Raw genomic sequence first — 27,462 nt, 5'->3', positions numbered from 1 at the left:
GAAAGTTAAATCTGGAGGTTGTAGTTTATTGAAAATATCCAAATAATTAACAACTGCACTTTTGTTAATAAACAAACCTTTACATTAGAAAACATGACTAGTGTAGTGTCTGCACGGAGGGATTAGAGCATCTCCAAATCAAACCTCGAACTCTAGCAGGCTCCTGGTTCAGACCACCCACCCTTGTCTTCAGTGCAGAAGTGGTATAAAGGGTTAAATGCCTCTAGCTCTGGAAGGGGACACTTACCATGGGAGTGGTCTTTAGTCGCTTCCATGGAATATTTGATTATATTTTCATTAAAGTATTGTCCACTATAGACTAAGAGCGTTTAATGAGCCATGGAAAAATAAGTACATACAGCCATCAATGTATATTACAACCTGTTATAAGAGCATACAAACTGGCAATGGACGGGTTATAGACTGTGAATCTTGGGGGGGAAAAGGGAAAAACTAAATTGTGCTCCATCAGCAATAAAATGAAGCACTACCAGCCCAAAACTGGTTTATAAAAGCTTTAAATGTATGGCTTTACCCTACCCCATCCTCTCTTTCCCATTGCATCTATGTAGCATTTATAAAGTAGATTCACCATATAAACAGCAGTAAGTATTCTTGGTATCTGAGCTTGTGCTGGCCCTCACAGCTGCATTTACAATTCTGCAGGAGGAGCTGAAATCTTCCACTATTCTTCCCTCCTGATGATTTCAATTCTGTGCTCTAAAGTGTGTCTATATAAAAAGCGAAAAAGGGCAGCACATTGCATCTAAGCCATTTGTGAAGTGTCTGTCAACCAGCAGTATTACAATTGCAGGTCTGGAATAATAGGATTGATACGCAGATTTGGTCTGGGTAGAGGGGGTTGGGGAATAAAAAAAAAAAAAAAAAATTAAAAGTTAGACAATATTTTTACCAAATCTCATCCTCACACTGCAGAACTAATTTGCATGGGAATTTATTGCACCTACAAATTTCTAATCCACCGAACGTCAATTTCTCCCATTTGTAAAGTAACGAAATCTGCACAATCAGATCCATGGGCTCAGATAATCACAATGCAATGTGCTGATCCTAATTGGTGTTTAGAGGTGAACCCTATGCTTCAATCCAAGGCAGCTGCCAATAAAGCAGTAGCGGATGCAGCTCCAGGATTACCATACCTTTCAGAATTTGCATAAATAAAATAGCAATTTTCATAGTAGGAGGTGAATACAATTCTACTCATCACTTGTTAGAGGACAGTAACATATCCCGGACTGCCAAGCCATGAGCAGTCACCATAAGATATGCAGTCTTTGTTTCTCAGTCCAAGAGTAAGCAGTAAGTCTAAGGCACATCAAAGCCACGTGCATCTATTACAAAACGCGTCGCTGTCAGATCATCAAAGGGGGGGGAGGTGGGGGGGACAAACTTGCATCCACACAATTTCCATGTAGTCTACACATTACAGATTTAGTAACATTCCAATCCCTGAATGATTCGGTTAATGTCCTAGGTATTTTCCGGTAGCATTACTATGATCTTACGTTATTGTTAATCACACTGAATATTGGATACAAGATATGCAGAGTAAACCTCACTTATTCAACCTTCTGCACCGGCCTCTTAAGAGATTACAGCAAACCTGAGGATTTTGGCATCGGACCAGTGCATTTGACCTTGTTCTTCCTCATACTAGCAGTTTGATTTTAATGTTACCAATGGCTGTCACGTAATAACTTCATTCCAATGCAGCATTCACGAGTATAATTCAGCATGGATAAAAAGCAACACAGTGGCACAGGAAGGAGAAATCCTTCTGGTTTATGATCTCTGCTCTGTCTGCACATTTCTTTTGCAACCTAAACCTACAAAATCTCTGTCCCAACACAAAAATAATTAGTTTACGAGCCAAATGGTCTGTAATTTCCTTCTGAACAGAGAAGGTAGCAGTGGCCAGTCATTAAAACAAAAAAACCATTAGCCCGTGGCTTGCTGTATAGTATATACCAATATGTAGACATATCCAGCTCACGGGACAATAGAAATGGTGTAAAGATGGGAGCACCAATGTTTGAGGAGAAACTCATGCTGTATCACTACAAAATGAAACCGGCGTTTGGAGGCAGGCGTTGAGGTGGTCTTTGAGGAAGAGCTGGGGGATACTGAGGTGTGTATTGAATGGGGTAGCCAGGCTGCGGCATCTGACCTGGAGGTGGATATCCTATCCGTGAAGGAACATGAGGACAAGGTGAGGCTGCGTATGGGAGCCCCGGAGCAGGCTGCTGGGCAGCCATTGCAAAAGGAGTTGGATACATTCCAGCTGGCGCAGGTTGTGGTGGTGGTGGGACAGCTCTTCGAGGCAGGACTGCGGGTGGTGTATTGAAAGCTGGGTACGATGACGGAGGGGCCTGCGGAACTTCAGTTGGTCTTGATTGTGGCTGCATAGAAACCTGAGGGAGTCTCTGTCCTTTTAGCACCATCTCTTGAAGTTTTTCTATTTTCACACGCCGTAAATGTGCCAATTTGCGCTTGGATAAATATTCATCAACAAAGGAATCCATCTGGATACCGCCATCAAGAAAGCTTTCAGCCATATTCTATTAAAACAAACCAACAGCAGCCAAGGTTATACATTTAGGAGTAGTCTAGAAACCGACATACAATAACATTAAAAGTTTTTGAAACTTTTGTATGAAAATCTGATGTAGTTTCAGGACAAAATTTAAAAGTCGATAAAGAGAAGCAAAACAAGTCAAAAATATACTTGGATCATCTTTAAGACCACTTCCACACATTAAGCATTTGGTGAGATTTTTACTTCAGTAGTTATAGCCAAAACCAGGAGTGGGACAATCAGAGGGAAAGTATAATAGACACAAGGGGACCAATTCTGGATTTATTAACCACTCTTTGTTTTGGCTACAAATACTGGAGGTAAAACAAACTCACCAAATACTGCATGTATCCCAAAAAAACAACGCTTGCTGAGTAGCAAAAGTATTTACTTTCAGAATCTTATGTAACCTCCTTGTGCAGCATAACTGCATACAATTTTTTTTTCTTTTAATCTTTGTGTAACCCTGCACAATCGACACTTAGAGACATTTTAGCCCTTTCCTCCCTACAAAACAACTTCCCCTTTGTAATGTTGGTGGGTTTATACCCATGATGTGCTTGCTTCCAGCCCCTCTACAACATTTCTATAGAAATTATTGCAGGAGTTTGACTTGACCACCCCAAGACTTCAACAATTCTGTTGCAGAACGACGTATAAAAGAGCCCATCATCAGGATTTCATACCCCCCCAAACTAAGGAAGTTCGTAATAGCTCTTTAATGCTGATTAAACTTACTTCTAGAAATCAGTTTTAGAAAAATAATTTAAAAATTACAGACCTCTCTAAAATAGCAAAACTTATTTCTAGAAGACAGGTTAGAAACAACATTAAAGCACCTTTACACACAAGCCATCAGTTTGGGACATAAAGGAGAATTGTGCGCTTTTGGTTGTCTTGATAATTGACCCACATTCAGCTAGCCCTATGGACAATGTCCTGTTTCTATATCTTTTCCTTTAGAATTTGCTGGTATAATTCAGAATTTATTGCTCAATCAATGACTGCCAGCCTGGCCAAGATGCAGATAAACAAGCCCAAACCATACTACCACCACCACTGTACTTCACAGATAGTACTAAGTTTTTATCCCATATTGCAGGGTTTCTCTTTAGAGAAAGAATGCTTCTCATTCAAGATTTATTTTAGTATCATCCATCCACAAAACACTCTTCCATTAACCTTCTGGCTTGTCCATGTGATCTTTAGCAAACTTCAGACAAGCAACAATGTTCTTTTTCAGAGAGCGGTGGCTTTCTTGCAATCCTGCCAAGCAGATCATTAGTGTTCAGTGATTTTATGAACCTTGAAGCTTACTCACTTTCATACCAGATTTACCTGATGCAGCAGCGCCATTTCAGCGATGTCTTTGTGAACATTTTAAAAGGGTATTCAAAGTTATCCCCTATCCAAAAGTTGGCAGAGGAAAAAAGCGGCATCCAGGTTCCATAAAAACCACCATTACAAAATAGCCATAAAATCACTAAAATATGAAATCTAAAACATACAATGGCCAATTCCAAGGAACAAAAGCACATTTCGGATTAGATGTCCTTATTCATTGTATGCTATACATCTAGTCCAAAACAAGTCTGTTCCTTGGAATTGGCCATTGTATGTTTTAGATTTCATATTTTAGTGATTTTATGGATATTTTGTATTAAATAGTAGTTTGGGGGTTTTTTTGGAACCTTGATGCCAGATTTTTCCTCTGCCATTTTCTTGCACTACCCATTCCACTGCACGGTTTCCATAGATAGGTGAGCTGACTTTGCAATAACTTTATCCAAACGTTAGGGAGTAATTTAAGGATGATTACCAATCCAACCACTGGAGAACAGAGGTGCACAAACTGAACCTCTGCTTCATCCATCATCAATGACCCTGCTGGAGAAAGCAAGGCACTGTGCTCCTCTTGTTTTCAAGCTTTACCATAGACAAAACAGAGGTTGAGTTTGTGTCCATGGGACTGTGCAGAGCCTGGTTCCTGGGTTACAAAGCCACTTTTTCAGGATTCAAATCATGAAAAGGAGGTGACAGCTGTCAGAAATCTTCCTTTACATCCATCCAAATGTCTAGTAAACAGACAACAGTCAGATGGTTACAGAAAAAGTAATGCTACTCCTAAAAATGGTTGTGTTCCTTGTTTAATGTAATTTATTCACAGAAAAACACACAGTATAATCATAATTTCCCACTAAATAAAACTACATGTGTCAGCACGTACAAGATCTGGTCTAGTGCGAGTTCCTGACTCATGGCAGCCGGGCCACCTACTGAGCTCACTGCATCACTCATCCGTTCAGGCAATGTTCGAGATGCTAAAAAAAACAAAAAGCCAGCACTAAATGTGCACTTCAGCACTAAAAATTCCAAACTGTACTTATAAAAATTTTGAGATTTTTGGCAAAAAATTGCAGTTTTTCTTGAGCTGCCTCGCAACGTCACGGCAAATCTCATTTGAGGCAGTCCTACACTAAAATATTTTTATCAAATGTGCCATACGGCCTCACATATGAATAGTAGAACTGCTCTTAGTCATGGGTACGGGATTGAAATAGACCAGGTGAGTGCTGCTAAGAGCAGTTCTACTATTCATATGTGAGGCCGTATGGCACAATTGATAAAAATATTTTAGTGTAGGACTGCCTCAAATGAGATTTGCCGTGACGTTGTGAGGCAGCTCAAGAAATTGCAATTTTTTGCCTAAAATCTCAAAATTTTTATAAGTACAGTTTGGAATTTTTAGTGCTGAAGTGCACATTTAGTGCTGGCTTTTTTTTTTTTCAATGTTCGAGATGCTGCAGAAGTGCAAAGCTGGCTCTTCTGAAGCTTTATATAATATCAGTCATGATGATAGACTTCAATAGTTCCAATAACGCCTTTCATATGCTAATGGATGTACTTTAATCATCACTTTAACTATTGTATTTAATACTGTATCTGAAAACTTGCACACAAAAAAAACAAAAAAAACAAAATCACCCAATTTCCGGTTAGTCCAGTCTGCTAATCTGTGCGAAGATTTGTCACAGAAGTATCAGTGCTCGCTCCCTGGGCCTCCACTCAGCTGTTTCACTCACTCATTTCTGAGTCATCAGCGGTTAAGTTCAGTAATTTTGTAGAACTTACATAATCCTTGTTCCGCATAGAAAGGTTAGAACTAAAACTATAAGGGGGTACCAGGCGTCTTGTGTGTGACATAAGCATCAACTCCACAATATGGACGTGATCAGACACAGACATGATGAATAGAACTGGCGGATAGGTATTACCTCTGTCTCTTCCTCGATCTTTGCTCCTTCAGCCTGCAGAAGTGCTAATAAGGTCTCCAGTGATGCATTCACAGACTGCTGATCTGGAGGAAAGAAATTATAGCACAAATTTATGGCATATAGAAAACCAAAAACAATAAAAAAACAATTATCAGGGAATAGCAGTTTTAGAGGGATTCTCTACTAATTGGACAACCACTTCCCAATCACTATTTCCTGCGGCAGCTCTGTGTCTGGAGGAGGGGAGAGCGAAGCGGGCGCTGAATATCACGGGAGAGCGAAGCGGGCGCTGAATATCACGGGAGAGCGAAGCGGCCGCTGAATATCACGGGAGAGCGAAGCGGCCGCTGAATATCACGGGAGAGCGAAGCGGCCGCTGAATATCACGGGAGAGCGAAGCGGCCGCTGAATATCACGGGAGAGCGAAGCGGCCGCTGAATATCACGGGAGAGCGAAGCGGCCGCTGAATATCACGGGAGAGCGAAACGGCCGCTGAATATCACGGGAGAGCGAAGCGGCCGCTGAATATCACGGGAGAGCGAAGCGGCCGCTGAATATCACGGGAGAGCGAAGCGGCCGCTGAATATCACGGGAGAGCGAAGCGGCCGCTGAATATCACGGGAGAGCGGCGCGGCCGCTGAATATCACGGGAGAGCGGCGCGGCCGCTGAATATCACGGGAGAGCGGCGCCGGCACCGAAGGTGAATATAATATACGTGTTACTTTATAAGGGAGGAAAACATGGTGATTGAGAAGGGGCTGTCACAGTAGTAAGACGAAAAAGTAAAAGGGCAATACACTGCTGTTGTGCTATTAAAAGTGCACATCAGGAATATTTACAGTGGCCGGACACATTGGGAGACAGACTATGACAGATATTGTACCCAGCTTTGTCTTCTTTAATTGATGCGATTCCATTAGCGTCTGCAGTTCCTGGTATTTCTGGGTGAGGGTGGCTTTTCGGCTCTCCAGCTTAGGCTGGTAAAGCAGGTTTGCTTCAGCTAAACTCCTGTTCCCTGCAAGAGTCATTTCCTTGTCGAGCTGTACGTTCTGCGCCTATAGACAGAGTAAAGGTAGGGCATCTTACATACAAGCCATTGTTCTCCTGCACAGGGCACAAAAGACATGCAGCTTTGATAGATGGGTCCTCACAGATTACTGACTACCCCCGATCTAGGCAAGGCATTTTATACTTAATTTTGGGATATCAGACCATAACTGGCTACATCCATGATTCAGAGAATTAATATGAACGCTGGTCAACAATATAAATCGTTTTATGAAGTCCAATGCACACTACGCAGACCAACAAAGGTTACTAGACTCATTCAGGCCCTGTACAGTTTACACAGGTAGATGTGCTCCTAACAATGAGTCCCGTTAGTCATCAGCCAACAATCACTGACATATTAATAAGAGTCAATCAGGAAACCGCATTCTGAAAACATATTAATCTGGCACCGGTCTGTGCAATGGGCTTTTAGGCTATGTGCCCACGTTGCGTTCTGTCCCTGCAGAAATTTCTGCAGCGATTTGAACAGCACACGTGCGCTTCAAAATCGCTGCAGAAACAGTCCGTAATGAAAGCCGATTTCATGCGCTCTGGATGCTGCCTCTCCCATAGACAGAGCAGGGCCTGCATCCAAAGCACATGAAAGAAGTGACTTGTTGCTTTTTAGAACGCAGCGCTTCAGCACTAGCCGAAGCGCTGCGTTCTAATACGCCACGTGGGCATGGATTAGGCACAATCGTCATAGATTGTGCTGGGGACGCAGGACGCATGCAGTTACACTGCGGTGCAGAAGGCAGCGTAACTGCATGAAAATACGCTACGAGGGCACAAAGCCTAAGACATACAAATACATTTCTGTGTTATAACCTGTACTGAGGACCAGACACATTAAAAGAAAACAGTCTACGACATGTTCAGGAATAATAGAACATTTGTTATGGACTATGAACATGTCTGCTAAAAGGTGTCGAATAGTCTATTTAGGCTGGCGACTGCACTTCCATGACCACAGGACATTCGCTATGTTATTGACAGCACATGTTTACACAGGACAAGAGCTTAAAGTGGTTGGCCAGGCTTGGGTTCAATCAATTATTGTGACTGCTGACATGAGGATCCTCCCAGTGGACACTGCACACTGTCAGGACTCTATGGTGCCAGGGGCGGGCGTGTGACTCAGGTATGCTATCTGCCTACATGCAGTCATAAACCTACTAGAAGTGTGTGACCTCTCTCAATATAGGTGAATTCAGCAAGGCCGTGCACGTCTAGTTGGAATGTGGCCTGGAAGCGTGCAAATTGCATACTTGCAGTCACATCACCAACCAGTCCCGACACGGGAAAATCCTGACAGAGCACAAAAGGTGGCTGTGAGAATTCCCAGGTCTGCAGTCACTTTACTCCAAGCCTGGATAATCCCTTTAAAAATCATTTCACCTGACAAACAAGTGTTTTGCATGATTGCTGGCCTGTTTAGAGAGGGTGGTTATTGGGAAATGGGCATTCCTATGGACACTCATTCCATATTATCAGACAGCCAATGTAAAAAGGAACAAAGAAGCCAATTCATCAAGTCGTTTTCTGTTCTAAAACTTTTTGAAAGGTTATAAAATTGAGACTTTTGATGGTTTTATATCATTCCTTGCCAGCTGGTAACTTAAAAAAAACAACTGGGCAGCACGTCAAAGGAAAGCTGCATGACCAAGAACAGGCAGCAAATTCATGGAATTTACACCCAAAACATAAATGTACCCCATGACTGCAGTAACATTTCTGCAGTGTTGCACAGCAGCTGAAAGATGCACCAAGTTTATGAAGAGGCGCGTACCCCTTAATGAATTTGGCACATCCTACTAAGGCGTATCATTCGTCAAGACTGGAGTACAGAATACCGGTCGATGAGACATGGTTTTAGGTCTGCCTTATTGATAGCTGGATGCATATGAAAGAGCTGACATGATCTATTGCCTTTGGCCAGCCTAATGCACAACAGATGCAGGAAACTAATGAAGCCAGTGCAGGGCGACATACGGTATTTCCTGCTGTTTTCTGTAGTGTTTATTTTGCTATTAAACTGATTAGGATCTGCCAACATCAGCTCATGTACACAGGCGGCCTACAGTCAGATGACTTCTAGAATGCAAACGCTAGAGACGGAACAGCCCTCTGCGTACATAGGAAAATATATGGAAAGTGATTAGCAGCAGGTCTGAATATACAGATGGTACTGTCAGATAAATCCTACTAGGAACCATGTATACAGTACTTCATGAAGGCTTGCTAGTTTCTACACTCTTCTATATAGAGAATGTAATGATCATCAGAGTTTGCCATGTAACATGTCTGACATTAAAGGGAACCTGTCATCAGAAATTTGGCTTTCAACCTAAAGGTTTCCCCCTCTGCAGCTCGTGGGCTGCATTCTAGTAAGGTTTCTATACTTTTTGTGCCCCCTTTTAAACCAAAATAAATACTTTATAAAACTGTACCTTTCGGTTTGAAAATCTTGTAAATTCTCCATGGGGGCGGGCCGTGTGGCATCCGTTGCTGTATCTTACGCCGTCCCCCCACGCTTCAAATCATCCCTCAGGACGACGCCCACTGCGCCCGAGGTCCCGTGCACGCCGGGACACCTAGTGACGTGGTCGCAGGCATGAGGTTATGGGCGGCGCTGTGATTGCATTGCAAGTGCCCGCCCATACTCTCGTGCCCGCCCTTTCCCCACTGCCTCCAGCATTCTGTGCTGGCCCGATGTCATCTCCTTCCCATCGTACCCTGCAGCAGGAAATAGATGGGAGGAGCGGAGCAGCACAGGAGAAGCAGAGGATCTGAGCGACGTACAGAGGGGAGAGCGTGGCCACGAGAGTATGGGCGGGCACTTGCGATGCAATCACAGCACCGCCCATACTCTCATGCCTGCGACCACGTCACCAGGTGTCCTGGCGTGCACGGGACCTCGGGCGCAGTGGGCGGCGTCCTGAGGGATGATTTGGAGCATGGGGGACGGCGTAAGATACAGCAACGGAGGCCACACGGCCCGCCCCCATGGACGATTTACAACATTTTCAAACCGAAAGGTACAGTTTTATAAAAGTATTTATTTTGGTTTAAAAGGAGGCACAAAAAGTATAGAAACCTTACTAGAATGCAGCCCACGAGCTGCAGAGGGGGAAACATTTAGGTTGAAAGCTAAATTTCTGATGACAGGTTCCCTTTAATACACAACTGCTCTTCCCAGAAAGAAAATATTATTGCCCTTTTGATGGAGGATCCTAACTAAATAAAATGCACATAGCACGAATGCAAGTTCTGACCAAAATATGGGTTTAAGGAACCAAATAGATTACAATGAAGCTTTGGGTCATTAGCCTTGTAGTTACATAGTTATAGGTTGAAAAAAACCGAAGTCCATCTAGTTCAACCTTCCTGGCCCAGAACATGCAGATCTGACGCATAATATGCTTATATTACACTTGATGAATACTAATAATAATAGTTTCCAAGGAGTTGCAAAATCTTTAGAAAATATCTTGGAAAAAAAAAAAAAAAAAAAAAAAAGGGGGGGTTAATACTTTAGGATAACGACTTAACAGCTCTAGTCTGACAGAATAGAAGAGTCTGCAGCCGATCAGTGACCGACGGCCGATTGTCAGGATTGCCACAGCCAACGACACACTGTATTGAGGACAACTTCTCTAAATATTTGATATTGGCTGGAAAGCTTAATAAGACTTTTTCTTTTATAATTGGTAGTTACAATCAAGACTGGTCACAGACATATGAGCTCATCCATTGCAATGAGAAAACTACATGCAGTTTCCGGGCAGCTGCTATGAGTATATGTACAATGAAGACGTGGTGTGACAAGTCAGCTGCATAGGCCGGGTGATCAGAGAGCAAATGTGGTAAACCTGTATGCATTGCCTGCATGGAATATTATTGTGAAGTGTCCGACACCCTTGGGGAACATTCATAATAGTATTTGATAACAGCTTGATGCAATACCAATGTGGGAATATGCAGAAAACTCACTAAACATCCGCATGTATTAGGCTGCTTTCACACCTCCGGTTTCTGCAATGCGGCACAATCCGGCACTTTGCAGGAAAATCGCAACAGGTTTTTTTTGCTGCCGGTTGCGTTTTTTCTGCATAGACTTTAATTAGTGCCGCATTGTGCTGCAAGGCCTTGCGTTCAATCTGGTTTTTGCCGCATGCGGCAGATTTAGCCATTGCAGCGGCCGGATGGAACGTTGCCTGGCACGTTTTTTCGTGCGGCAAAAAAAAAAAAAAAAAACGCATCGCGCCGCATTCAGCCGATGCGGCGCATTTTTCAACGCATGCCTATGGCGGCCGGATGCGGTTTTTGCCACTGCGCATGCTCACTAGCATGCCGCAAGCTGCAAAAACCGGACGGGCCACATGGGAAAAACTTATGCAAAGGATGCGGTGTTTTCACCGCATCCATTGCATACCTTTCACAGCCGGATTGAGCCGCACTGCTCAAACCGGATGTGTGAAAGCAGCCTTAACAGAAGGGACTTATGCCACAGAACTTTAAAATCTATCACTTATTCTTCTGCTTCATCTGACTCCGGTCTTTTAAAGATTCAGTGTGAAGCATCACCTAAAGAGTTACACTGAGAAGCTACCGGTTGCACAATACGTGACGTTTCTAGTGGCCGCACCTTGAATTAAAGTGATCTCTGTACCTTAAAATCTACGGATGATAAATAATGGAGCAGGTACACGTAATTATGGAAAGACCTGTGCAAGCACTGGCTAGATGATATAGCAGGCAGCGCTACAGCAGACCAGGCCTGGAAGCCAAGAGCACAGATCTGCAGACAGTACATGTCATTCTCCTGCGTTCACAAGGCTGCAGGTCGCCCAATACGTCTCCTGCTCAGTAACGCATCATCCATTCTCTCAGAGTTGACAGTTCCTCTAGGCAGAGGAACAGGTGCAACATTTTTAGAAACTGTATATAGGAAAATCTGTTACCATTTAATTCCCAAATCAAAAAAAGGTCCGTGGAGCCTCAGTTAGGAGTCTCAACACAGACATTAGCCAGATATCCCTCCGGGAAGATGAGGGGCTCTTTTTAGGAGACCACCATATTAAGTGGCCCTTTTAGTCAATATCCAACTCTTTGACGAGTTTAAAGATATATAATATTCTGTGCTGAGACTCCTAACAGAGGCTCCACGGACCTTTTTTTGATTTGCATATTTCCCAGGGGCAATGCACCTAGGATTTCACTGTGTTGAGCGCCTTTGTTGGCTGCCGGCAGTGTTTTCTCTGACTGGTGTCCCCGACATCAGTGATTGTTTTGTACCATTTAATTCCCAGCATTTTATAACTTTCATGATCAAATCCATTTGTGTGTTTGAGGAAAAGGGAGCTCTTACATTAGAGGAAAGATATGCAAGCTGAAAACACACGACTGTTGGACCATTAATTGCAGGTAATGCTGCTCACCATGCTGATCGCCTAATGTCATATATAATATAGAAGATGCTGTACATAAGACAGCCGTGCAGCAGTCTGTTCCCAAACTAAAAGGTACCGTCACACTTAGCGACGCTCCAGCGATCCCACCAGCGATCTGACCTGGCAGGGATCGCTGGAGCGTCGCTACATGGTCGCTGGTGAGCTGTCAAACAGGCAGATCTCCACAGCGATCAGAGAATAGCCACCAGCGACCCATGTAACGACGCTATGCTTCGTAACCATGGTACACATCGGGTTACTAAGCAAAGCGCTTTGCTTATAGTTACCAGATGTGTATCTTGGCTATATGTGCAGGGAGCCGGCTTCTAAAAGCTGCGGACGCTGGTAACCAAGGTAAACATCGGGTAAACAACAAAGTGCTGTGCTTGGTTACCCGTTGTGTACCTTGGTTACCAGTGTCCGCAGAAGCCGGCTCCCTGCACATTCCGATCGTTGCTCTCTCGCTGTCAAACACAGCGATGTGTGCTTCACAGTGGGAGAGCAACGACCAAAAAATGGTCCAGGACATTCAGGAACGACCGGCGACCTCACAGCAGGGGCCAGGTCATTGCTGGATGTCACACACAGCGACATCACTAGCAAGATCGCTGTTGCATCACAAAAAACGTGACTCAGCAGCGATGTCGCTAGCGATGTCGCTTAGTGAGACGTGGCCCTTATGGCTATGTGCCCACAGTGGGGGGTTTTCAGCACAAAAAAAGCATGCCTTGGCAGGAAAAAAGCTGCTTTTTTCATGTTTTATCTTATCTTATCTATTGAGATGGGGGGGGGGGGAGCAGGAAAAGAAAAGCAGAAACAATTGACATGCTGCTTCTATTTTTCAGCAACAAAAAATAAGCAACTGAAAAAGAAGCAGCGTGTGCACAGCAAGTCCCGATTCTCAGTCTTTGCTGGGATGCGTTTTCATTCCTTTTTAATGATTAAAAAAGCAAGGAAAAATGCATGAAAAAAGCCCTGTGGGCACAAGGCCAAAGGGTTGTGGTTATTACACCTTCCTCCTGCAGCTTCTCATACATATTACTAGATCTGCGCTCAGTTACAAGGTATTTCCCTACCATAAGATGTGGTGCCAAAACCTGACACCTCTTCCTGATCAGTAAGTGGCTGACCGCCCCTACCTTGCTCAGACTTTCTTCCCCGCACAACACTGGCAGCATTCACCTGCTGTGCAGGAAACTACCCTACAACTTCTCCAGAATCGAGCCATGCGGGGGCAGGCAGGGGAAACCATACCAAGGGATCTCTGTCAATTTGTAATTGGGGATCTGTGGGGGGGGGGGGGGGGGGGGGGGGTCGCAGAGCTCAGTCCCCGCAGATATGAGCCCCTTTAATATCTTTATACTAGGAAATTGCATAATGTAGAGCAGCGTTCACCACCTCCAGTCCTCAGGGACCACCAATAGATCATGTTTCCGGGATTTCTTTAGCATTGGCCGGGTGAATATTCCATCACTTGTGCAATATTAGGGGAATCCTGAACACGTGATCTGTTGGTGGTCTTTGAGGACTGGAGTTGGGGACACTGGTTTTTATTTTGTAGGCTTGTATAATATCAAAGCTTTGCATATCTGCTAGAGATGAATAAAATGTTGTGTAAACTATTTTTCCACTGAATCAGCAATATTTATAGGGTTATATTATGGATAAGGCGCTGCAATAAAAAAGCCAGCAAGGGTTCATTATTTCATTGACTTGATAAAATCAGCACTGATACTGAGCAGTGCACGACTGCAGAGAGTAACACCGGTAACTTAAAACGTGTCTCCGGGACTTTAACATCAATGTCTGATCGCTGGGAGTGCGACCTGCTGTCTCCCCCCCCCCCCACCCGCCCCTGATTTGCTGTCTCAACCCCCCCCCACCCGCCCCTGACCTGCTGTCTCAACCCCCCCCCACCCGTCCCTGACCTGCTGTCTCAACCCCCCCCCACCTGCCCCTGACCTGCTGTCTCAACCCCCCCCACCCGCCCCTGACCTGATGTCTCAACCCCATCCACCCGCCCCTGACCTGCTGTCACCCCCCCCCTGACCTGCTGTTTCCCCCCCCCCTGACCTGCTGTTTCCCCCCCCCCCCGACCCCGACCTGCTGTTTCCCCCCCCCCCGACCCCGACCTGCTGTTTCCCCCCCCCGACCCCGACCTGCTGTTTCCCCCCCCGACCTGCTGTTTCCCCCCCCCCCGACCCCGACCTGCTGTTTCCCCCCCCCCGACCCCGACCTGCTGTTTCCCCCCCCTGACCTGCTGTTCGCCGCCCCCTGACCTGCTGTTCGCCCCCCCCCGCCCCCTGACCTGCTGTTCGCCCCCCCCGCCCCCTGACCTGCTGTTCGCCCCCCCCCCGCCCCCTGACCTGCTGTTCGCCCCCCCCCCCCGCCCCCTGACCTGCTGTTCGCCCCCCCCCCCGCCCCCTGACCTGCTGTTCGCCCCCCCCCCCCCCGCCCCCTGACCTGCTGTTCGCCCCCCCCCCGCCCCCTGACCTGCTGTTCGCCCCCCCCCCCCCGCCCCCTGACCTGCTGTTCGCCCCCCCCCCCCGCCCCCCTGACCTGCTGTTCGCCCCCCCCGCCCCCCCCCCCCCCGCCCCCTGACCTGCTGTTCGCCCCCCCCCGCCCCTGACCTGCTGTTCGCCATCCTCCGGCGGAACTACTTAATTGCGAACCTGCAGAGCTCCAACACCAGAACAATGACCAAGGCCATGTACGGCACATCTGCCCCTATTTATTCAGATAGGGGGCGGATATGCCGCACAAGGCTGCAAACACTATACAGTTGAAGGAGTACTTACGGCCGGCATTAGGAACAGTTGATTGGCGGTGGATGCCGAATGTCACACCTCCACCGATCACACAATGATGGTCTATCCTTAGGAAAGGTCATCAATGTTAAAGTCCAGGACAACCCTTTTAACTTTGCATGACTGGTTAAAAGCAGTAGGATGCATGTACAGAGATCCAAAAATAAAATTGTTTTGCGTATAAAAGGTTTCTCCAAAAATATTCTGTAGCTTTAAAGCAATTTAGAAATCAATTTTGAGACTGAGCCAATTAGGAATGTGTCCATGCATCTTAGGCTGCTTTCACACATCCGGGTTTTGCAGTGCGGAACAATCCGGCTCTTTGCTGAAAAAACGAAAGTGGTTTTTTTTTTTGCCGCCGCTTCCGTTTTTTCCTGCATAGACTTTCATTAGTGCTGGATTGTGCCGCATGGCCTTGCGTTCCGTCCGTTTTTTGCCGCATATTTAGCCGATACGGCGGCCGGATGGAACGTTGCCTGGCACATTTTTTGTGCGGCAAAAAAAAATGCATCGCGCCGCATCCAGCCGATGCGGCGCATTTTTCCAATGAATGCCTATGGACGCCGGATGCGGCAAAAAAACGCATCTGACCGCCCGCATGCGGTTTTTGCCACTGTGCATGCTCAGTAGCCTGGCCGGCTCTGCCCCTACCGGATGTGTGAAAGCAGTCTTAGGAAACAGTTGGCCGAAGAGCTCACTGCTGAGTACCCATACACATGCACGCTCAACAAGGTCAAGTGTGCGCATGGTTTGTAATAATGACAGGGAAGTAGACTGCTGTGCAAGGAGATATCTTATGGGAGACAACCGGGTCGGATGCTGTCATTGAACGTGCTCAACCCGTCCCTCCTCTCTCATCATCAGTCGTGAGGTCTGCATACAAAATACACAGTTGGCCATTGTGCACCTGTAATCAGGAAATTGTAAACAGTTTTTGATTGTTTTTTCCTTTTATTTTGAAAACACTTTTCATTGGTTTAGTCGCGATTATAAAATGGAAGACTAACATATATAAGTAAGTAGCAATGTTATGGTGAGAGGATAGATCTACTCATGATTCTGGGTATCCATTGGCGCGGTCAGCTCAGTCAAGCCATCTATAGGTGCTCAGCAGTGGTCATTGGTAGGAAATGCATAAGAGTATGAATAGATGATGAAAATGATCTACCACTATAAAAACAAAAATCATAAAAAAAGAAAAAGAAAGGGTCTCGTCATATATACAAACTTCTGTACAACGTGATGGACGACCAATCAGCGGACATTGTTAGCAACTCCTCAATACTCAGTACATTGCAATATTTTATGCCTCAATACTGATTTGCTTTATTCTATGACATAATTATCCACAGCTCAGCAGCTCAATGTAAACAGGCTTTTAAATGAACGCCAAGCAGCAAACATAGTGCTGTCATGTAACACTGATAATTATGCAGTGTAATATGGCATCCCGAAACAGATTACCATCAGAAAGTGCAGAAAAAACACTAAGGCTACTTTCACACATCAGTTTTTTTTCCACCATCAGGCACAATCCAAAAAAAAAAACCGCATAAAACTGATCTAGCGCCGGATCCGTTTTATCCCCATTGATTTGTATTAGTGCCGGACTGTGCCTGAAGCCTTGCGTTGCATCCGGCTTTTGCCGGGATCTGTCATAATTGGCTAATGCGGCGGCCGGATGGAACGTCTCTTGTAACTTTTTTTGTCTATGACAAAAAACGCATTGCGCCGGATTCGGCGCGATACAGCATGATTTACAATGGAAGCCTATGGACGCCGGATCCGGCAAAAAACGGATGTGGCCGCCGGATCAGTTTTCTTAAACTGAGCATGCTCCAATTATTGTAAAAAAAAAAAAAAAAAACGGATCCAGCAAAAAAAAACGGACAAAACAGATGCAAAACGGATGCGCCGGATCCGGATCTGTCAAAATAAAAAAAAAAAAAAAGTATCCGGCGCATCCGTTTTTGCATATTCTGCGCCGGATCCGTTGCATCAGGCACACGCCGGATTGTGCCTGATAAAACTGATGTGTGAAAGTAGCCTAAGATAAAAATTCAGTATGGAGGTTGACCATCATCATCATCATCTGCTGCAAACTTTATGTTCCAGCCTTCCTCTGTATACCTGCCACACACGTGAAATGTATATGACCTGGTCACCTAGAGACTTGGAGTAAACACTGAATGTGCTAATGACAGGACAGGCAAAGAAAAAGGCATGACACTGAAGAGAAAAACTAAGCGCAATGCAATTCAAGGTCATCAAATATTGAAAGGAAAAAACAGTCATTGTGCCACAGTAATGGCAAAGCAGATTACAAGGAAAGTTCATTAGACAGAGTGGCTGCCAAGTCTCCGCCAGCAGCTGACCACCATGAGATCCTGTGTGACTACGGGCCGGGGAATGGTTACCAGCGGACAGAAGGCCTCTGCTCGTGTAGCCACACCTAGGCAGAGTTCAGAAACTGTGGCCATACGGCTTAGAAGCAGAGAACAGCAGCTAAAAGCCCTGTTAATGGCCACACGGTGAGTGGCTAATTCGCTGTCCTTATGGCCGTTACCAAACAGCTAATCATTTTACAATTCCTGAGCAAATCCCCACCACTCTCTGCCAGATCATGCCCGCACCACGTCTACAACACAACAATGTGTGTGACCGTTATAACAATTAACCCTAAATTATTAGAATGCGCACCAGGCACATATTCTTTATGAGGTCACTAGTGTTTATGGAGTGGGTAAAGGTGCAGAACCTGAGATCTGTGAAGAGACCAAAGCAAAGTCTCCCGAGACAGATTGAAGGATGAAAAGCCAGGAAAGCAGATAGACCTACAACTTGCAATTAGTCAATAGCTATTACGCCCCCCAGTGTCCAGAATGGGGAGAGTGGAGAAGGCATCTGCCAGACAATACTGCAATCAGCAAATCTCCAGGGAGAACAAAAGGATTAGCGTTCAAATCTAGAGTGCCGAATCCTCTTCTAAAATAATACATTAGAAGCTCTGGGGCTAGAGCCGCTGACAAAATACAGGCACCTTCTGTATTAAGATTATGGGTCAGGCCCGGAGAGAAAAATGAGACAGTGGCCACCTGACATGTATTACTCTGAGAATAGTTTCAACTGTGGGAAACCTGCCGAGCAACACAATAAAGTGTTAATAGCTTATCCATAAAGGCAAATGCATCATGCACCGCAGATTCTAAGCAGCCTCCCGCTGCGGGCCGCAGTACCCCTTGACATGGGAACAGTGGTTCATTTTAACAATTCATAATGCTTCATCATCATATGCCTGGATCAGGAGGCTCAGGCTCCTGGGCTAAAGCCATCTACATTACAGAATTGTTGGAATAACTTCTGTTCAGTAGACCGCTCTCTGCCAACTCACACCCATACTCGGGAACGCTTGACCTGGCCAAGTGCTCATATGCTCTCAGGACCAGCTGCAGATATGATGCATGTGGCCACCTCCTGACACCCCCAAACAGGTTATATGTAGGGAGAGCTGAGAGGCCCCCCCATACATCAGAATGTCAGCTGTTGCCTCCAAAAACTGACAAAATCATATAAAGTACCGTATAAGGCTATGTGCCCACGGGACTCTATCTGCGGATTTTTCTGCATCAAAATCCGCAGCTTTCCCCCCGGAATCCGCACCTTTTCATAGGTGCGGATTTTGTGCGGATTTGACGATTTTTTTTTAATTCAATTGAATAGGCAAAATCCGCAACAATAATTGACATGCTGCAGATTTTTTCCGCACGAAAATCTGCATGATTTCCCACTGCGGAAAAATCCGCAGCGTGGGCACAGCATTTCCCAAATGCCATAGAAATGGCTGGGGAGTAGCTGTGCTGCAGATTTCTGAAAATCCTCGGCTTTTCCGCGAGAAATCCGCGGCAAAATCCACGCATGTTCCGCAGCGTGGGCACATAGCCTAAGGGATTCTGCTGTTAGTGCAGCTTTCCTCCCAAACTAAAAGGAACATACAATGGCTGCTGGTGGAGGAACAGTGACCTGACCATCAGTCTCCTCCAGTTGTAAGGCCCCACATTGGAAAGCTGGTTTTCTATTGGAGGAGGTGGATGGACGGGTCTGGTCACATGACCCTCCACCCACAGCCAACGCATGAACAAAAGTGCAGGTTAGTGTTTGTGATGAAAACTGCACCAACATTAGAAAGTGACCGACCGTTTTAAAGGCCAGCTCATCAATGTTTAAGGCTATGTGTCCACGGGAGAATGTAGCTGCGGATTTTTCTGCATCAAAATCCGCAGCTTTCCCTCAAAATCCGCACCTTTTCAAAAGGTGCGGATTTGCCGCAGATTTACCGCGGATTTGGGTGCGGATTTTTTTTTTCCCCCCAATTTTAAAGCAAAAATCCGGATGAAAAATCCGCAACAATAATTGACATGTTGCAGATTTTTCCGGATCAAAATCCGCACGAATCCGCAGCGTGGGCACAGCATTTCCAAAATGCCATAGAAATGGCTGGGAAGTGCCTGAGCTGCAGATTTTTGGGAAATCCGCGGCTTTTTCCGCGAGAAATCCGCGGCAAAATCCGCGCATTTTCCGCAGCGTGGGCACATAGCCTAAAGGGAACCAGTCAGGGTTCCTTATGCCATCCAAGCCAGCAGTAGTCACATTTGTACATCACATTTCCCTTACTAACCAGCCCTGTATAACATCATTCTCTAAAATCAATGTGCAAAAAAAGTATTTACTTCCTCAGTTTTTCATATGCAAATTAGGTCCTTGACTAGTGTTTCCCCAGACTAGTCTGCCCTTTTTCCATGTCATCATGCCCCTGTCGGCATGATAACATGAGTTCCATGAGCCAGCCTCATCCTAGCTCCTGGAAATCTTGTACACGCACGCGGCTCATTTCAGCAGTGTCAGTGTGCCACTCAAGCTGTGTGTACGCGTCCTCGGCTTCAGAGATACACACTGCGCATGATCGGAAGAGCAGAAGCAGTTTTCTGATCATGCGTAGTGTGCCTCTCTGAAGCCAAGACATGTACACCTGGCTTGAGAGGCACACTGACACTGCTGATACGAGACACACGCATGCTCAACATTTTCAGGAGCTGCAATGAAAGAGGGCCGACTAGTCTGGGAAACTAACGCTCCTTTGACTAGTGAAGGCCCTAATTTGCATACAAAAATCAGATAAATTATTTTTTCCGCAGCCTGATTTTAGAGAATGAGGTTATACAGAGCTAGTTAGGAAGGGAATTTTGATGTGAAAATGTGACTACTGCTGGCTTGAGTGGCATAAGAGACCTCATAGGTTCAATTTAAATTCAATGGATGAATAAAAGGCATCAAAAACATCATTTATGCCAATTTAACTAAAGCTAAACACTAGGGGAACAAGAAAAAGGAAATAGAAGTCGTAGATAATCATCCGGGGAAAAATAAAGTAAAAGTGGCACGACTCAGCATTAGGTTTCAGGCACGCCTTCAGGAAGACATGGGTAGAATACATTAGGAACAATGTCAACATACAGGTTATGAAAGAGGACGGTGTGATGTAAATGGGTCACTGGTGATCAGACATCACTTACAACAAACTCGATTGTACATCATCCGATCACTCACATCTATGCCCAACATACAAGTCGGCTTAAGGAGACAGGGCCTTGTAGTGTGTAAGCTTCGGAATCGAAGAAAAAAAAAAATTGGATGGCAGTGCAGAAGGCAAGGTGGATCCCTCATATTGTGCTGCTCAGTTTCAGGAAAAAAAATGATAAACTGTATGAACAGTGCCTTGAATAAGCCTTCATATCCGTTAAGCTTTTCCCACATTCAGGTACGTGCCCACGATCAGGAGACGCTGCATTCAATACACAGCGTCATTCCTCTTGCGGAAACGTGCCCACGATCAGGATTCTGGGCCCAGTAGATTTTCACAGTGTTCTCCCACTGAGGACACTCGCGTCTCCACAAGCATAAATTGACATGCTGCAGCTCAGGAAGACGCGACGCAGGTAACGTTTACGGTGCATAGAAAAGAAGCACAGTGATCAGAGATTTCTAGAAATCTTCTGTGCTTGTACTGTACAACGCAGTGTTTTGGAAGTAGTGAAAATATGCCGTGTCCAAAACACTGCTTAGCCTGATCGTAGGCACGGACCCTTACACCTACAAACTTAATGTATTTTATGTGCTACAACCAACACAAAGTAGCAAGTAATTGTGAAGTGCAAAGGAAGTGATACATGATTTTCTAAATATTTTAATAATCTAAATCTGAAAATTGTGACGTGCATTTTGTTTTCAGCCCTTTGTAGTTCGATATCCTCAAATAAAATCCTAAGTGACCAATTGCCTCCAGAAGTCACCTAATTACCGTATTTTCGTTTTATAAGACGCGCCGGATTATAAGACGCACTCAAAATATAGAGGTAAAAAAAGGGGGAGTCCTTCTTGTACTCCGGTGGTGTCTTACGGAGGGGGGCGAAAGCGCTCTGCCATAGACAGAGCAGGGGCTGCCCGGCAAAGCGCACGGAAGAAGTGACATGTCACTTCTTAGAACGCAGCGATTCGGGCAGCAGCCGAAGCGCTGCGTTCTAATATGCCACGTGCGCACGGCTCCTGCACAATCTCCATAGATTGTGCAGGGGGACGCAGGACGCATTCAGTTACGCTGCGCTACAAAGCGCAGCGTAACTGCATGTAATACGCACACGTGCGCACATAGCCTTAGTCTCTGTAGTGAGACTTGAAAATTGCTGTTCACAGACGCCTCCATCCGATCTCACTGAGCTAGAGCCATTTAGCAAAGAAGAATGGGCAAAAATATTAGACTTTAGATGCGCAAAGCTGGTAGAGACCTACCCCAAAAGACTTACATTTTTAAAATATTTAGAACACCATGTATAATTTCCCATACACTTCATACATACTTGCTACTTTGTGTTGATATTAGACAAACTTAACTGTACTTTGTTATATATAAAAAAAAAAAAAATGTGGAAAAGGTCATGGCACCGTATATTTTATTGGGCTGGCTACTAGCAGTGAATGTCTGGTACAGTGGTCCCCTGGACACCTTGCTAGTGACTGAGGGCTGCTTAGTATCTCAATGTGCAAAACATACAGTACTGTGCAAACGTTTTAAGTGGGCATGGAAAAATGTTGCAAGGTAAAAATGCTTTAAAAAAATAGAAGCATCATTAGTTCAATTTTATCACGTAACCCAATACAAAGTGAATGCTCAAAAAAGAAATCTAAAGCAAATCCATATTTAGTGTGACCACCCTTTGCCTTCAAAACAGCATGAAAGCAGCAATTCTTCTTGGTGCACTTGCACAAAGACACGGATGTTGCTTTCTAGGATGCATAAAAGTGGATGAGATGATATCCAAACAAAATCTGATAGAAAGTGTGAGATTGTTGAAGACCATTTCATGTCAAAGGTCATACACCTCATGGTAAGACTGAGCACAGCAACAAGACACAAGGTAGTTCTACTGCATCAGCAAAGTCACTCCTGAAGAAAAAAAAAAAAAATTCGAAGCAGTCTGGAGTTTCAAGATGAGCTGTTCAAGATCTTTTTTGAAGCAAGAAGACATGGGTAACATTGATCACAAGAAGCCCAGTGGTCAGCCAAGGAAACCGTGCATCACGCTTACTTCCCTTCTAAATCAGACGTCCAGCAGTGCCATCAGCTTAGAATTGGCAACAACCAGTAGGACCAATCTACTGTTTGCAAAAGTCTTGAAAGTGGTTGTGGTCATGGAAGAATTCTGGACAAAAAGGGATCCCTTTGATAGGGAAATAACCCCTATTAACTAATCTATTCCCAAAATCATAGGTTCAGAAAAATGGCAGTAGGTGCTCTAGGCTGATTAGGAAAAATGTCAAATATTTAGCTGCAACAAAAGGATTAGTGAGCAGTATAATAATGACTGTCTGCAGGCAACAGAAGCATTGGGAAGGTTCCTTGGAAGCTTGGGGCTGCACTGCAGAAAATGGAGTTGGGGATTTGGTTGGGAATAACAGTGTCCTCAATGCTGAAAAATAAAGGTTAATACTTATTGATCATACAATACCATCAGGGAGGCAGCTCATTGGATCCGAAATTACTATGCAGCAGAATAATGACCCCAAACATGCAGTCACTGTCATTAACGTCATTGCCATAGCAACCTCCTTGTCCAGTTTCTGTAAAAATAACTTTCTGCAAGTGTTCCTTAGATAATTGATGCTTTTACTGTGTTTTGAAAACAAATGGTGATCACATCAAACATTGATTTGCTTTATGTTTTTCTTTTGTTCTTTCACCTTTCATTCTGTTAACTGATTAAAAAAAAAACAACAACCTATTAATTCTATTTTTTAAACCATTCTTACTTTATTTTTACTTTACAGCATTTTTCCACACCTGTGTAGCAGTATAGCACAATACTGTATAACAGTCATTGGTGAGAGATACGATAACAGATGATTTGCTTTAAGCATCTGATGCAACAACCAGTGCCAGTCTCCGCTGCAAGGCAGGCATGGGCCGACGCCAGTGCCAGTCTCCGCTGCAAGGCAGGCATGGGCCGACGCCAGTGCCAGTCTCCGCTGCAAGGCAGGCATGGGCCGACGCCAGTGCCAGTCTCCGCTGCAAGGCAGGCATGGGCCGACGCCAGTGCCAGTCTCCGCTGCAAGGCAGGCATGGGCCGACGCCAGGTATCACTAGACTTCACCAAGCTCCTGCAAGAACAATCACCTCCGCATACACAGCAAGAACAGAATAAGAGGATAGACGTGTAAACCGAAAACAAAAAATAGGTTCCCACTGCGACCTGGGAGCAGCATACAGTAGGGGTAATCCCAGTACAGTGCTCCTTACCGTAACTGATATAAACACGGAAGCAGCGCTGCAAGTCCCCTGATGTGGAGCACATGCTGTGAAGTCCTTGAGCTTTACCTAGAGCCAGTGTATGTACCCCACCCACACACACCGGTGACAGATTGCCTGCAGTGTAGATGTGCCCATATGAAGGATGCCTGCCTCCTCTCTAATGTCAGATATCAGGGTAGAGAAGGATCGGACACAGTGGATTTCAATATGCCCAATCTTTTGTTCTAGGAGACATAAGTTGCTGCCAGAGGTGTCTGCCAAGAGTCAATTACACAACTGCTATGATAAAAATACATGCATCCTCAGCCAAGAGGGAATGAGCATAAGGGGCCCGGAGGAAAACCTACCAGTCACATAAGCATCTGGCTACATTGAAATTACACGGACACCTGCATGCTCCAAGCACAGGGGCCACAGTTTTTGAAGTTAAAACCAATAGAAAATGTAGGAGTATTTTGGAAAACAATCAGTTCAGTTATTAAAAAAATAAATATTATATATATTTATTTTTTTAATAACCGAACTGATTGTTTTCCAAAATACTCCTACATTTTCTATTGGTTTTAACTTCAAAAACTGGATGGAGTGTGTGCGTGTGTATATACATACACACATATACTATATATATTATATATAATGTATATACACACGCTCCATCTGACATACAGATGTGAGAGACCAAAGATAAAAATCCTAAATCAGTGAATCAGTGTCATTAATAGTTCCTGTGGAGTTGTCATTGCCTGTATTGGTCTTCAGAGAAGAACGGCATGGTCACCTGTGGCCCCCAGGGCTTGTACCCAGTTAGCAAGCTTCCTGCACCACAGCTGATGGCAGCAGCACCGCACAGCAGGCACCACAGCTGATGGCAGCAGCACCGCACAGCAGGCACCACAGCTGATGGCAGCAGCACCGCACAGCAGGCACCACAGCTGATGGCGGCAGCAGCACTGCACAGCAGGCACCACAGCTGATGGCAGCAGCACCACACAGCAGGCACCACAGCTGATGGCAGCAGCACCACACAGCAGGCACCACAGCTGATGGCAGCAGCACCACACAGCAGGCACCATGGTAGTCCACTGTTTATTCACCAAAATCATCCAACAACAGAGGTATTTCAAACAGAAACTTCAGTCACCATTTGTGTTGGCAGTTTCTGCCATTGACATCAGTTTGGTGACGGGATAATGAGCAGAGGTGTAATGAACGCGGTCACCACCACGAACAGGGCCGGGGGTATAGAGCGCCCGTGAAGCTACAGGGGGGCAGGGGGTGCGGTCGCCACGGTCCCTGGGCTTGAAGGGGCCCACCTGGAGCCACCACCACCCTTAACTATATCGACGTGCACAGCTTGCCATTATAGGTAATCTGCATGATAGAGCAGGAGACAATCTCCCTGCAGTACCACTATCCATTCTATAGAGCACAGGGCAATTTAAGCTTGCAGTCTACAGAACGGCAGGAGATGCAGTGGCTGAGACACCGGTGGACACACAGGACAGAGTCCCGTCACAGAGACATCACACAGGGACTCTGATGTCCTGTGCGTGCGTTGGAGCTATGACAGCGAGTTGCCATGCCGATGGACTCATCAGGATAGGAGAACATATGTTTTTTATTTTACCTACAACTTGTGGTGGACTGTGGGGGGAACTGAAAAGTGTGAAGGCCATTGTAGAGTTTGGAGGTCAATATGGGGGCCAATATACAGTATCTGAAGGCATTATACAGTATGTGAAGGCATTATACAGTTTGAGGGCTAATGCGGGGGCCATTATACAGTGTTGGTACTACCATGAGGCACTCATATTAGGAGTCAAATGTGTCTTCATCTGTATGTCTCTATGTATAACTATAGTACCGTAATTTCTTATGTGTTCTGCAGGACTGGTACCTACCACTATATGGTCACAGTATGGCAGTAATATCAGTGATGGTGTTTGTGTAGAGATTTATTTTCAGGGCGGTCAGTCATCTGTTGAGGTTCTCCTATACCCACGATTAGGCTGCCACACCACAACTGTAATCAGGGTTACCGAAGAGGGGCCGGCCCACATGTTCCACCCTACAAGCTACAATACAAAATACAAGCTGCCGACCAACAGCAGGTGTCAGTGGTACAGTGACTGGGGTCGCGTAACAGTAACGCCATGGTGCGCACTCTGATGTCAGCTGACGGACACTGTGTGCTGGCTGCAGAAAACGCTGCGCAATGTGGAGTAGAGGGGTTTTTACGTTAACAGAACAGAGACTGTATATACCAGGACGGGCCAAGGATGGGCGATATATATACCAGGACGGGCCAAGGATGGGCGATATATATACCAGGACGGGCCAAGGATGGGCGATATATATACCAGGACGGGCCAAGGATGGGCGATATATATACCAGGACGGGCCAAGGATGGGCGATATATATACCAGGACGGGCCAAGGATGGGCGATATATATACCAGGACGGGCCAAGGATGGGCGATATATATACCAGGACGGGCCAAGGATGGGAGATATATATACCAGGACGGGCCAAGGATGGGAGATATATATACCAGGACGGGCCAAGGATGGGAGATATATATACCAGGACGGGCCAAGGATGGGAGATATATATACCAGGACGGGCCAAAGATGGGAGATATATATACCAGGATGGGCCAAGGATGGACCCAGGATGTGGCCTATGGGCGGAGAACATATATACCAGGATGGGCGGGGGACGATACATATGCAAAGAAGTGGCCCAAGATGGGGGACATTACTACATAATAAAGGAGCAGGGGGACTCGTAAGTCCTTATATAGGATTTAGAATTCTACAATGACCCATGCATCCGACCATCATGTAGGGGGCCCCGGGCCAAACTTTGCACCAGGCCCTATCGTACTCTAGTTACGCCACTGGTAATGAGTTATATTACATTACAAGTCACAGGAAGAAGAAGCCAAGACGTCCTGCAGCTCATTACTAATGGGGACGTCTCCTGAGCAATAAGGGGCAGTAATAAGGCTGAAGACACCGCAGACTACACAGTGAAATGTGTACTTATGTATACCGATATATATCCCCCACATATGCTGCTATATACCCCCGTGGCTCCGCCCCTCGTGGGGTCACACAACACTGGGGGGCACAGAACAATGAGAGCTCTGCTTGGTGGTCCCCGGGGTTCCCAGTCATCCCCAGGCCCGGCTCACCTCGTCCATCTCCTGTGCCATCTGCCCCAGCTTGTCGTCATCATCCAGCAGCTCACTGAGTTGACCACGAGACAATTGGTTGAACTTGCTGCTATCGACAGCCATTGTTCCCGGAGCGACTCCCGGGCTCGCTGTGCTGTGGCGGCGGCCTGCCTGTCCCCGGTCCCGTCACTCAACGTTGGCCGCCTGGAATGGCGACGTCTCCAGCAGCCCCTCCCCTAGC

General features: G+C 45.7%; 1 protein-coding gene across 1 annotated transcript; it reads right to left on the bottom strand.

The window, feature by feature from the left end:
• VPS37B (VPS37B subunit of ESCRT-I) lies at window positions 1-27,462 on the bottom strand. The gene is made up of 4 exons (XM_075323011.1): window positions 27,240-27,462; window positions 6,756-6,927; window positions 5,872-5,954; window positions 1-2,579 (listed from the first exon to the last, which is right to left on the bottom strand). Exons 1-4 carry the CDS (start codon window positions 27,342-27,344, stop codon window positions 2,079-2,081), a joined length of 861 nt encoding a protein of 286 aa, XP_075179126.1. The 5' UTR covers window positions 27,345-27,462; the 3' UTR covers window positions 1-2,078.

The sequence above is a fragment of the Anomaloglossus baeobatrachus genome, chromosome 1, assembly GCF_048569485.1.
Source record: "Anomaloglossus baeobatrachus isolate aAnoBae1 chromosome 1, aAnoBae1.hap1, whole genome shotgun sequence".
In the NCBI taxonomy this organism is placed as follows: Eukaryota; Metazoa; Chordata; class Amphibia; order Anura; family Aromobatidae; genus Anomaloglossus; species Anomaloglossus baeobatrachus.
The sequence above is the reverse complement of the archived record's forward strand: the minus strand, read 5'-3'. Positions and strand labels throughout refer to the sequence as shown.

Excerpts from the sequence above, each read along its gene's own strand:
- VPS37B (XM_075323011.1), bottom strand. The coding sequence starts at position 27,344 with ATGGCTGTCGATAGCAGCAAGTTCAACCAATTGTCTCGTGGTCAACTC. Across the intron at positions 6,928-27,239 it reads TGGCACAGGAGATGGACGAG|GCGCAGAACGTACAGCTCGA; the intron begins GTGAGCCGGGCC and ends CTCTGTCTATAG. Across the intron at positions 2,580-5,871 it reads AGATCGAGGAAGAGACAGAG|AATATGGCTGAAAGCTTTCT; the intron begins GTAATACCTATC and ends TTGTTTTAATAG.